The sequence below is a fragment of the Pteropus medius genome, unplaced genomic scaffold (genome assembly GCF_902729225.1).
Source record: "Pteropus medius unplaced genomic scaffold, Ma_sr-lr_union100, whole genome shotgun sequence".
Lineage (NCBI taxonomy): Eukaryota > Metazoa > Chordata > Mammalia > Chiroptera > Pteropodidae > Pteropus > Pteropus medius.
Window position 1 is genome coordinate 4,333,827 of NW_024340692.1, and position 13,910 is coordinate 4,347,736.

Sequence of the window (13,910 nt, forward strand, 5' to 3'; positions counted from 1 at the left end):
CTACAGATTTAACTTTTCTGGATATTTCATATAAACGAAATCACATATTATGTGACCCTTTGTTTCTGGCTTCTTTCACTTAGCTTAATATTTTTGAAATTCATTCGTATTTTACCTCTGATCAGTACTTCATTTCTTGTTATGCCTGAATAATATTCCATTGTATGGATACATCAACTTTTATACATCCAACAGTTGATGGACAGACATTTGGGTTATTTCAACATTTTTGCTGTTATAAAAAATGTTATAAATATTTATATACAAGTTTTTGAGTGGATGTATATTTTCATTTCTCTTGGGTATATGCCTAGGAGTAAACTGCTAGGTCATATGGTAACTCCAATTTTAACATTTTGAGGAACTTCCATAGTTTTCCATAGTGGCAGCATCATTTTACATTCCCAACAGCAGTATATGAGGATTCCAATTTCTCTACATCCTTGCTAGCAATTGTTATTACCTATCTTTTTTATTATATTCATCCTAGTGTGTATGACAAAATATGCCATTATGGTTCTGATTTGCAATTTTTTGATGATGAATGATATTGAGCATTTTTTCATGTTTTACTGGCCATTTGTATGTTTTCTTTGGAGAAGTCTGTTCAGATCTTTTGTCCATTTTTCAATTGGGTTTTTGACTTTTTATTGTTGATTTATAAGAGTTCTTTATATATTCTAGATAAAACTTATTTATCATATATATGATCTGCAAATATTTTTTCCCATTCTATGAGTTGTCTTTTCATTTTTCTGATAGTTTCCTTTGGAGCACTAACATTTTTAATTTTAACAATTAGTAAATTTTTCTTGAATGAAAGTTTCCCCTTTGCCCTTAGGACAATTTCCACAACATAACACAATTTTTAAAAAATTTTTCACCAGTTGTTTTGCTAGGCAGAAGATTCACCAAGCTCCTTACTCCATTAACCCAGAAGTTCTTCCCTACAATATATTTTAATATCCTAAAAGTTTAATTTTTTTGAGGCCTTATTATTGAGTATTTTCCTAGTGTTATGATTTAATAATCTTTCCAGAGAAACTCCAGCATTATATTCACAAGTTATATGTGCACATGCGTACACACACACACCCTCTGTTATTTCGATATATATTATCTTTAATGCACATCAAAAATCCTGCAAATTAGAACCATTTTACAAATGAGCAAACAGATTTAGAAGGACAATATCACTAGGGGTCACATAACAATTATAAGATAGGACTGAGATTAAAATCCAGATCAATTTGTCCCCAAAAATAATGTTCTTTTTATTATACCATGCTGACTGAGGCAAAGATCTCATCAATATCAGAGATAAAAATTTACAGAAAATATAAATATACATTGAGCTGCGAGCTGCTTCAAGGGCGTTTTTAGGAGACAGCAGTGTGGCAGAAGTCATCGAGACCAGACTGTCTCTTTTGACAGCCACTTCCCCAACCAGAACCAGACCAGGAACTGTTGGCAGAACTACCTGGACTTCCACCACTCTGAGAAGGCAATTACCACTAAATGAGGTGATGTCTCTGTGTGCAAATGGTACTGGCATGTACACAAGTCCCTCTGCCCCATATCCTGAGTGTCAGCCTGGGATGACTACAAGGCAGAAGGCATGTTTCCTGGGAAGATCTGAACTGGCTCCACCCACCTGTCCTCTGTCCTCCATCCTTCTCTGAGGGAGGTGAAGGGGGACCTGGGTACATTCCACCCTGGGATCCTGAATCATGCCTTAATGAATAATAAATACTTGTTGAAAAAATAATAATAAATGGAGAAAGTCAGACAAATTGCATACTTGGAGTCTGCTCAATATGAAGGTGCAATTAAATTTCTAGTTCAACAACAATTCTCCTCTTCCAAGTACAGGGCTCATTCCTAACTAAAATATAAGCTAAAATTTCAACACCATTACAGTTTAAAATCAAATTTAATGTCAAATTAGCCAGGAAACACTGACTAGCATAAAATTTTTCAAAGACTAAAGTAGAGATTTGATCAATGACAAGGCTTAAGAAGAGTTAACTACACCTGAAAGTTGCTATTACATTTATAACTAGTACATTATAATTTTCTGCAAGATAACTGGCTAAGAGTCATAATATAGCCAACAAAAATTTTATTTATATTTAATAGTTATGTTTATGAACCAGCTAAAAACCATAAAAATTGTTCTCCTTTTACAATTGACAAATTTTTTTCCTAATAAATTGTTTTAGTTTTATAAATGAAATTTCCATTCTTCACTCATATTACAAAAGTGTTTACAGAGTTTTTTAAGTGTAGATTATACATATTTAAATTTTGTTCCCAAAGCTTTTAGTTTTCTTAACAGCCTTTTGATGAGCAAAAAATTCTAAAATGAAAACAATCTATTGGCTAAATAAAGAAAAACCTTGGGTTAAAAACAAAGTGTGAAGAATAAAATACTAACTTTCTAATTTTTGATCAACATGTTTTACCATGTGACATAAAACTAAGTTTTGGTTAAACGTTAAATTGTTGACTAAACAAATATCATAATTCTATACATCCGTAGAAGTTACTAAGGTGTTTTTTAATGAAATTAGTATTGAAAAGACAGGTTGAACTTTTGAAACAGTTCTGAACATTTTTTAACTCTAGTTTTTTAATTTTTAATTTGAATATTAAGTCATTAGGAAGGAATTCTATGTAAAAACGGGAGCATCAGAACCTATAATAAACATCACATTCTTTTGCTCCATAGCTCTCACCTTTTCAACATATCTTCCACCTAGTTACGGTTACATACCCAGTGCATCTTTAAGGACTCAAGGAGAACTTGATCAGCTGAACTGAATTCGATCTGGTTAGGTTTCATAACCATCACTACCTGCAGCATTTCATTGAGCATATTAATGATAGCTAATATCTCTTCATAAAACAATTTACTATTTCTTTCCTTCTTGCTTGTCTACATTGCTTCCATGAATATAAGCATATTCTATGATCCCAATTATTTATTTCATATGATGAAATGTCACCCTCCTTAATGTAGCTTTACAATTAGTTTATTTTTCAGTAGATGCTACCTTCCAATCTGACTGTAGGCTTTAACATCTTTCTCTCTCTCTCTCTCTCTCTCTCTCTCTCTCTCTCACACACACACACACACACACACACACACACACACACACTACCAGTTTACTTTTTCACAGGTCAAAAATTAGGTTTGGATTTTCAAAACTTAATAATTTATATAAGAATAAATTTCAAAAAGCTTTATGCCCACATTATAAATTTAGGAAGACAGCCATATAACATTTTAATATACAAATACAAACACATACACACACACATTCAATAAATACTACACACTTAGAAACTTAGTATTTAGTTTAATAATATAAATGTTTAAGGGCCACTAAGAGAAACAGAAAGTAATGTTCATATTATCAAAAACAATGCTCATATATAAATATTACTACTATTCTGGGTGAAAAACAGGAATCAACATTTTTTTTGTAAAATTCAGAATATTTTTAGCCCATTAGTTTTGAATGCCTCCTTCAAACTAAAAAATATGTCCTTCTAAAGCAAACCTAATAGATCATTTGAAGCAAAATATTATCAAGAAACACTAACTTTACCACAAAGCATAATAATCCAAAATCCTATCTAATGTTGGCAATCATTATTATATATAAGCAGCCAAGCCTCTGAAGTATAGAGAAAAAATATACACTTGACCATTTTCAATCACAAGTTCTTTAGAGAATAAAATATTCTTTGAGCAAAACCTCATGAGAACCAGAATTCCCTTTCCAATATATGGTCTCTCCTAGAGCTGTAACTAAATATTACTGAGTGGCAGAAAAACAAATCTCAAGAAATGATGGACTTAAAAAAATTTCATTGTAGAAAGCACAAAGCAAGTTCTAATAATACCAATTTGAAAATGATAGCTCCCCAGCTTGGAGAGAAGCAGATATAAAAACTCACAGTAAAGACTAAAAGACATGACTGAATCTGTTAGGCCTCTGATGGGCTTTAATAAGTATGATCGCTAAGCAGCTTACACTAGAAACTCAGTTTTATTTAATAGTTAATTAAATCATTGTTAAATTCACAGATTTGGAAATTAATGGTTCAATTTTAATCAAAACTTTGTAAAGTCAAATTCAATAGTGTATAACACAGAATATGAAACTAATCTTGTTAAATCCTTAGATGTCCAATGTTGAAATTCCATTAATTCTATGACATTAAAGATACTACACTATTCATTTACTAATCATATATTTTAAACCCGTATGTTGAATAGGAGGAATTTTATTAATATAAAAGTACAATAAAAGTTGGCAGGATTTATATTTTTGACTTTTCCAAAATATAAATGGTAGTTGTATTTACATCTCTTTACACAGTGGAGCTATCACTTTCCAACTAGTTTATTAACACTTTGTGTATTCTGACCAAGATGATCTCTAAGGCCTCTTCCAAGTCTAAAAAACAATAATATACTGCACTGCGTCATACAACTGTTACTTTTAAGTCTCAAAACTTCCTCAAGTCTTTGTATATTATTAATAACACCCTTATCTCACTAGTAAACCTATGGAGAAAAGTGGCTTTAATTTTCTCTTGCAATGCTACAAAGAAATAAAAACCAAGACTTGAATAATGGCCATGAACATGACCTAAACTAGAAAACAAGCTGTTACCTCAAAGGGAGAGAAAAATTACCTGTAGGTAATGTATGCTTCCCATCTATAGTCTATAAAATACTCAAAGTACTATGTTCAAAAGAAATATAACTGTGGGAAAGACGCAGTAGGTTATATAGAATCATGAAATGTCATTAACATAAAGTTTCATTTCCAAAAGCAAAAGATAAAAGCTTCCCCTTAAGTCATTTTCTCTTCAGTCAAAAACAATTATGAATTCAAAGCAAAAATAACATCCAGACTGAGGATACAGAACTAGAAAAACTCCGCTTTTTATGGTTTAAAATTTTTAATTTGATAGATATCTCTTCAGAGAAAAATTTTTAAAAACTTCCCCCCCAAAGGCTAATAATCTATTGAAAAAAAAAAAGCAATAAAGGAATATGTACAAGAAAAATGTATTTAACAAAGTAATAGATGAATTGTTTATAAAAAGAAAAACATACTATTTAATAGTGTTTCCATTAAATTAATTTTCATTAAGTAATTTTAAAATTTTATATTACAATCACGTAAAGATAGACAGCAACCATTCTAATAAGCACAAAACAGAACCAGTTAAAAGAGAAAGCTAGTAATAATGAAGGAAAATAAAGAAAAGAAAACAGAAAGATGGAAGAAAATAAGACATAAAGCTTGGGGCTTAAGAGAAATGAAAAAAAAAGAGAGGAATAAATAGTTAGGTTGAACCATATACACTGTTAATCACTTAGGCTACAACCTGAATAAGTTTTCTGAACATCCCATTAGCTCCTCAGCAAAGAACTATTCACAGATCTGCAACTCCTTTTAGTAATGCATCAAGCTTTGAAGAAACAATCTATAATCTTCAGCACTATGATCAAAACAACAGTGTTGTACAGAATGAGTGCCAAAGGCCCAAACAAACAAAAGGAGGTTGCTAGTGAGAGGTAGCTTGCCTTATTTCAGACCATTCACCAAATTGGAAAAGTTAAAAAATAAAAACTTGTTGGCACCAAGTAAAATTTTTTAATCACAAAGCAACCATATCCTCAGTGGTGAATTAAGCCAGTCTTTTTTTATTTTGTATCTAGTCAGTGGAGTGCCAGAAGGCCAGAATTAGGAAGATGCATGCAATTTATATTATTTATACTAGTGACTCTGTCTTTAGCTGTTGCATTCTCAGTTATAACTCTGGCTCACTTTCCAAACTATTGAGTACAGTATCTAATAAGCAAGCAGACCAAATCCAAGACTCAGCTAAATGACTCTGATGTGCTTTTCTCCACCACTAATTCACCTTCCTGAACCAAGAGTTAAAAGGTAGGATAACTCATGAAATTTAGGGTAGCACATAACAGTGAACACACATCAAGAGTACATGCTACACAGAGAGCTCTAAACTTTCTAAAACCTCACATCCCAAGAATTCAAACAATAAATTAAACCACACAGCAAGTAACTATTTAATCCCTGAGTCAAAACACATTGAATATCTTGAGTTGAGTGAAGACTGTATATAATATTGGATCATTTGAAAATGAGAAAGAGCTGCCATTTTATCCCATCATTACCTTTCTATCTGGGCAGCACTGATCTGGCTACCACTTCTTAGTATAATCTGGAGTTTCCACCTTTTTTAACAAGGAGGAAAAATACTAATTTCCCTCAGTAACTGATAACGAGTTGTAGAACTTAATTGAAAGTCAAGTAGCCAAGTCTCTGAGAAAGGTATGTATGTGGGGAATGAGACAAAGAGAAAATAGGGTATTACTATATACTTTATGTCCTCCCTGTTACGGTTCACAGAAAATTGCAGAGTAGGAGTATGCTGCACCAATCAAATAAATCCACCAAATAAATGTCTCTTGAGGCAAGTACTATAGCAGAATCTTGGTATGTAAAATGAATTAAGTTAACCTCAATGCATTCACCATCATTTGGGTCCAATAATACACATCAGAGTTTGGTGAGTGCTATGATGAAGATGCTAAACTAAGTACTAAAGAAACACAAAGTGGGGAAGGGGAAGAATTCTGACTTTAGGTGAATGATAAAATAGGGAAAGATGGAATCATGGAAAGCTTCACAGACCGCAAGGTATCAGAGAGAGATGTTACAGGATATATAGGTATTTGCTAATGGAAAAGAAGAGAAGGAGCGTTTTAGTCAATGTGGGTCAAAAAAAATGAACAGCCTTAATAAAAGCAAGATGATACGATATATATAACATGTTTAGGAAGCCAAGAGTACTCTCATATGGCTGAGGCAAAGAAATGGCAAAAGAAGAAGCTGGAAAAGTTAACATGGAGCCCAAGGAAAGGGCCTTAGACAAGAAGATGGACTTCACTCTGAAAGCAAGAGGGAGACCTTGATCGTTTTTTGAATAAAGGGTAACAAAAACAGATCAATATTTAGAAAGATGAGTTTGGTGATGACGTGAAAGCTAGATTATTGGGGAGTGGGGGACAAAGCGATCAGGTATAAAATTGTTACAAAAAAGAGTCTTTGAAATCATTAAATCTATTAATTATAAATCCTGATCCCTCATCCACCTAGGTAATGATGTTTTATGCACCTTAAAATAAAGAGATAAGTAAAAACCACTGAATAAAATTTGAAACATTCTACAATGTTCAGAGTTTTCACTAATTCAATTAGTTTTCCCAATTATTCCAAAAAAAATGTTTTATTATATACGTCTTAGCTGTAATCAGCATCTCCAGTTTTGAAATTTTATAACAATGTCACTAAAATTACTTTCATACTGCTATCTCGTGGCATGTTGTGAGGAAAAAACTTGTTAAACATCAAATTTGACCCAATAAAATAATTGCCATAGGGTTTTCTTTTTTATCCTTACCATTACAAGTTCTTCCTGTAATTCACTGCAACTTTTTTCATTATACTGGAGTCTCTTTGAAAGGTCTATAATTACTTTCTTCTGCTCTTCAATCTCTTCATTTAGTTTCTTGTTTTTGGAGAAATACTCTCTTTCTAATCTGAAAAGTTAGTGTCAGAATGAGTTTTTCAAATATGCTTTTATCAAGTCCTATTATACACCTTTAAGACAAGTGGCAGATGTACTATATAATATGATTTCAAGCCAATAGGCATTTACAAGTAACCCCATTTTTTCAAATAAAAAGGATTGCCATTCTTAAATGAAAGACTCTAAATGAACAATCCTCCCTTGTTAGCAGATATTTGTACTCTGCCCAATGTTATAAGCAAGATACACTGTGTTGATTTGGCCTCATCATTGTTTTTGATGAACAAAACCCACCCACCACAGTTCAATTAGTTCAGAAACTGCCTCAAGACACAAAACAGACCTATCAAACAATTTACAAGTTAAAGTATAACATAAGAAACAGAATAAATGCTTTATTCCTGAATGTCTATACAAATGGAACTGATGTGGTAGCATGGAAAATCCAAAAGCAAGAATAATCAAAATCATTCATATTCACTGTGAAAACACATGAATTTCTCTTCAAAAGATCTTCCTCCCTATTTAAATTTCGCTCAGGCTGGCATTAAATTGTATTTACATTCTTGCATGGACATCCGATAAAAGGTAGCTTGGAAGTATTCTAGTTTCAAATTTGCTATAGATAATCCACCAAATGACTTCAGAATTCTTGACACTTGAACTGAATGAATAGCCAACTGAACTATGAAAGAAGGTAAATATCAAAAAAAAAGACATTTTCAGAATGCAAGTTTTCAAGTTTTTCCTCTGTTGTATAATTTCTCAAGAAGCTATTTTGCAAGAAAGTAAATCAAACGAGGAAAAAGACACAAAATCAGCAACAAGAGATCCAACATAGAAGAGAAGCAGAAGGAATTCCAAGGATGATGGTGAAGGAAAACCCCAGGATGACTGTGAAAAGGGAGCCTAAAAAACAACTCATCAAGAATGGAAAAGGTAGAGTGAGGAGTCCAGTAGTCTAAGTTTTCTCTGAGAAAACTTAAATAAGATAAAATCTGAAGTGTAAAAACACAAGGTGAGATTTTCAGTTCTGTTAGAGCGTTTAAGAATAACTTAGTGAGAAGGAAAAAAATGGCGTAGATGATAGAGGCTCTGTTCATCCCTCTGGCGACCAAATCAAAGTTGTGATGGAAACAAAGAGCAGCAGCAAGGAAAAATCGCCTGGGATCTAGAGGAACAAGCCATACAACTAGAGAGAAATCTAAGAAATCACCCTGCAATGGCAGAAGGTAAGATGGGGCGAGGACCAGGGCTGCCTGGTCTCCATCAGCTGAGATGGAGGCAGCGGCAATGGCAGACTTCTCTTAAAGGGGCAGCGTCCGCAAGTGGATTTTCACGGTGACAGACCTGCTCTTTCTGAGCACCAGTGCCGATTTGGCTGCATGCAGCAGGCACCAGAGACTTACAGGGAGACATTGTTGGTGTGAGAGCCAAAGGGAGACTCGCTCTGTGCAGAAGCGCCAGAAAGTATCTATTGTTCCCTGTTGAGCCCTCCCACATACCAGTGTGCCGGAAACAGCACCACCATAGCATGATGTCATCAAACTAGATAACAGAGGTCCCTCTGCCCAGAGGATTCCCTGAAACCCTGCCTCCCCCCAAGCCACATCCAGGTATATCCTCAGCGAGTCAGGCACTCCTTGCTGAGCACCACCCAAGCCACATCCAGGTATATCATCAGCGAGTCAGGTGCTCCCTGCTGAGCAGCACCTAGACTCACACTGGAGGCAGCTGGCCTCGGTGTCTGGTGTGGTCTTTTGAGGTAACTATAAGCACAGCATTTGTGGATTGCTCACTGAATCTTAACAGGTGGCCCCAGAGGGGTAGATGCTTGGGCTAAATTTGGCCTGCAGCTGAACCCCTCTCAGGACTGTGCCACTGGCCACCTACTTCACAAATCCACACTAGTAAGACCAGGAGACTTAGGAGCTTTGCTTAGTACATAGAAACAGACATGGAAAGGCAGCCAAAACGAGAAGACAAAGAAGTGGAGACCATGTGAGAGAAGAGAACAGAGATCCAGATATAATGGGGTCAAATAATCTAACAGATGCAGAGTTCAAAACACTGGTTATAAAGATGCTCAGTGAACTTTTGGGAAGTAGAGATAAATTCAGTGAGAACTTCAACAAAGAGATAAAAAACATAAAAACAGAAATGGAAATTATAAAAAGGAACCAGCCTGAAATGAAGATCACGTTATCTGAGATGAGAAGTATATTAAATGGAATAAACAAAGGAATAAACGAGGTGAATAAAGAAAAAGATCAAATGCCCTATCTAGAGGACGGGAAAGCCAAGAACATGCAATCAGAATAGCAAGAGATAAGATGCCGAGACTATAAAAATAATTTAAGGAGCATATGGGACACTATTAAAGGTCCAAATATCTGTCTGATTGGCGTAACTGAAAAAAATCAAGATGTTTAACAGCTGTTTGAAGAAATAATGATGGAAAACTTCCCTAACCTGGTGAAGGAAATAAACATAAAACCCCAGGAAGCTCAGAGAATTCCAAACCTCAGGGATCCAAAGAGGCCTACACCAAGACACATCATAATTAAAATGTCAAAGGTTAAATACAAAGAAAGAATATTAAAAGCAGCAAGAGAAAAACAGATAGTTACTTATAAGGGAACACCCATAAGACTGGCAGCTGATTTCTCAAAAGAAACTATGCAGAACAGAAGGGCTTGGGAAAAAATATTAGACAGGATGAAGACCCAGGATCTACAACCAAGGATACTTTATCCAGCAAAGCTATCAGTTAGAGTTGAAGGAAAGATAAAGAGGTTCCCAGACAAAAATAACCTCAAGGAATTTATTACTGCCAAGCCAGTATTACAGGAAATGTTGGAGGGACTTCTTTAAGAAAAAATACAAGACTTACTTCAGATTAAAAGACACACACAGACTAAAAGGAAGAGGATGGAAAAAGATATTACTTTGATGAACCTAGAAGGTATTTAAGTGAGACAGAGAAAGATAAACACTATATGATTTGACTTATATGCAGAATCTAAGGCATAAAGAGAACAAATTAATCAAAAACAGACTCATAAATATAGTGGACAATTTGGTGACGGACAGAGGGGAGGGGGTTTGCGGGGTCTGGGAGAATGGAGTGAAGGGTTGAAGAAGTACAAATTAGTAGCTGATGGATGGTCTCGGGGATGGGGAGCACAACATAGGGAATGCAGTTAGCATTAATATGTTGGCTACATGGAGGGTCAGGGGAGGAAGGGAACAAGTGAGGGGGATTGTTTTATGAACTATATAGATGTGTAACCAATGTACTGTATACTTGAAACTAATTAAAATTAATAAATTTAAAAAAAAGAATAACAGTGATTGGCGTACATAAACTAATCCAATTTAAAATGAGGTAATTATTAACTATTCATTTATTTGATGATTCAGCAAATCATTATTTAACAGTTCTTATGTTCTAGGCACTATTCTAGGCATTTGGAGACAGCAATGAGTAAAACAAAGTTCCTCTCCACATAAGAAGACAGACAACACACAAAACAGAATATAATAACATGGGCTATAATGAAAAACAAAGATGAGCTACCCAAAAAAAGTTGTAGAAAAAAAAATACCCCAAAATAAAACCCTATTAAAAGATGGGAGGAGGGAATGAGTAAGTGTGTGGAAGAAAGGTACAATGGAGATAAATAGATAAATAATATCAAAGGTGGAGAATGAAAAACGATGGTAGAATATGAATGTTATTCAGAAATATGAAGTTAAATGAAGAAACAGCAATAAGAATTAAAAATGGTCTCGAAGGAGTAGAAACTGGTGGTAGAGAGCCATGAGCACAAAACTGCTATTTTTCATGAGCTTAACAGTTTTTTACTTTTAGACTACATACAAGTTTGCTACTATATTTAGAACTGTTAGTTGGTGCTTATGGGAATACAAAATTCAAGTAAAATTTTTTAAGCACAAAAACACAAATAACAGCAAAACAAAACAAAATAAAAATTGCTCTGGAATCCAATTAGAAAAGTACATGGGTTAAAATCTTAGAGCTTAATTAATTGTTAGCAAGTATCTTAAGATTTCTCTAGTCCAGTCTCGGCAGGACTCTCTTCTTCAATATCCATGACAGAGAATCATCCGCCCTCTCTTCTGAACTTCCCAAGGCAAGCAGCTCACTAGTTCCCCAAAGAAGCCTTTCACTATTGGAAAGCTTTAACTGCTGCAAGTATGATCTGACTTCGTACTGTTTCAGTTGTAGGTTCTAATCAAAGCAACATTCTATATAAGGGTCTTTGAAACATATTTATATGTAAATGTGCAGACTCAGGCAACGGTTCAAAGGTAATAAAGGAAGACCTTAGAATAACATTCACAGAATGTCATTTAAGTCATCCTAGAGGAAGCAAGGAAATTGAAAATATTATAAGCATTACTAATAAAGGTAATATAGTTAAAAAGTTATAAATTTTTTCAAACTTTTGTCTTCCAAGTGCCATCTTTATGACTTTTGCCACACTCGTAATAATCAGTTTAAATAATAGTCTTCTTTAACTCACTTAAGTTAAATGAAGATTTTTAAAAGGAATCTTTATATTACTACTGTAAATGGCAAACCATGATCAATTTGTCATAAATAAAAACAAACATTAAAAATAAATATATAACTAATTACCAACCTATTACCATGTCACATACCAGTGGTGGGGAAATAGGGGGAAATGGTTTAAAATGTCTACTAGTGACTTCTTTTTGGAAACATTTAAAAATTATAAACTTCTTAAAGCATTGCACAGAATGTTCTAAATGAACAGCTTTTGAACTGAAAAAGGTTAAAATCAGTAGGAGTCAGAAAGATCCTGACTTTGCCACTTACTAGCTGTGTGTCCTTACCCTCATTAAGCCTCAATTTCCACACCTGTAAAAGAAATAAAAAGAGTAGCTACCACATAGGGTGTTGTATAAATTAAATGAAACCACACAATGCGAGGCATGAAGGGAGACACAGTGCATGCTAGCCACTAGCAGCAGTATTATTCCTACTATTATTTTCACAGTTTGAGAAAATTTCAAATATTATCCATCTCCACACAGACCATTTTAAGTGGCCTAGAAAATCAAGGTCTTTAAAGATACTATACTACCTCAGCAGATATAATATAAAATACATTAATATATTTATTTTCTATTATAAGAACTGCATTTCTGAGACTACTTGGAATAGCCATTATACTTCAAAACCCAAAAGAGTATTTCTATATTTACCTGTACAATGAAGTATAGTTATGTTTTATGAAATCCTTTACCCTCAATCTACCACTGACATTAATAGGAGCTATATCTAAAATACTACACATTCATATTTATATAGGTTTCATAAGCTCTATATATTAATTTAGAGAATTTTACAGTAAAACACTTACAAACTTAGTTTTGCAAAGCTCTCTTGTGCATTATGCTTTTCTCGCTCATATGCGCTTTCAACTTCTTTGAATTCATTCTTAATCATTTCCAAATCAGCAACAGCTTCTGCTTGGCTGGCCTTTTCTACCTGCAAAGCTCCTTCAAGGTCTCGAATCCGTAACTACAAGGTGACAGAGAAGTAATTAAAAGCAAGCAGGGAAATGCTAGCATCAATATCAAAATGAGTAGAATACTTTATCAACAGCAGATTATCATTCATCCAAACCTTTCTTTCTGGTTTGGTTTAAAATAAACAAAATAAACAAAAGTCAGGAAAATAATCAAAAGACATTTTATTCCCTTTCTCAACATGTTTAATGCAAGGGAGGAAGAGTGGGGGAAAAAAGACTCAACTGTGCTATGGAAAAGGATAGGCTGATATGATATAACCTGTCCCATCCAAGTGCCTAATTTTGATCTATTAATCCATTTGGATGCTTCTTTTATAAAACATAATAAATTGCGGTTTTTGAAAACAAAAAAACTATTCTTTCTCTTACATGAAAAACATCATTACATGAACATCTTTATAAGCCTAAGAAAGTTAACAGACCTTTTTATTCCTGGAGATTTCTTACTGTAGAAAGTAAATTTTTCATCATCGAATAATAATATTTGACTAAAATATTTATGGGTGTAGTAATATGATATCTAGGACTTGCTTCAAAATAATGTGGGGGTAGGGAGTAGAGGAGGGTAATAGATAAAACACAGCTGGCCTAAGGTAAAAATCTTAAAGCTAAGTGACAGGTACATGGGAGGTTCATTTTACTATTCTGTTCTTGCATATACTTGAAATTTTACATAATATA

General features: G+C 33.9%; 1 protein-coding gene across 9 annotated transcripts in view; it reads right to left on the reverse strand.

The window, feature by feature from the left end:
• Positions 1 to 13,910, reverse strand: part of CCDC171 (coiled-coil domain containing 171) — a 265,767-nt gene that overhangs the window by 193,795 nt on the left and 58,062 nt on the right. For all 9 annotated transcript variants that reach the window (XM_039873836.1, XM_039873897.1, XM_039874057.1 and 6 more), the window contains 2 exons: positions 13,059 to 13,219; positions 7,516 to 7,654 (listed from right to left, as the gene is read on the reverse strand). In XM_039873836.1, the coding sequence (XP_039729770.1) occupies positions 7,516 to 7,654; positions 13,059 to 13,219 (300 nt within the window). The remainder of the gene's footprint in view (positions 1 to 7,515; positions 7,655 to 13,058; positions 13,220 to 13,910) is intronic.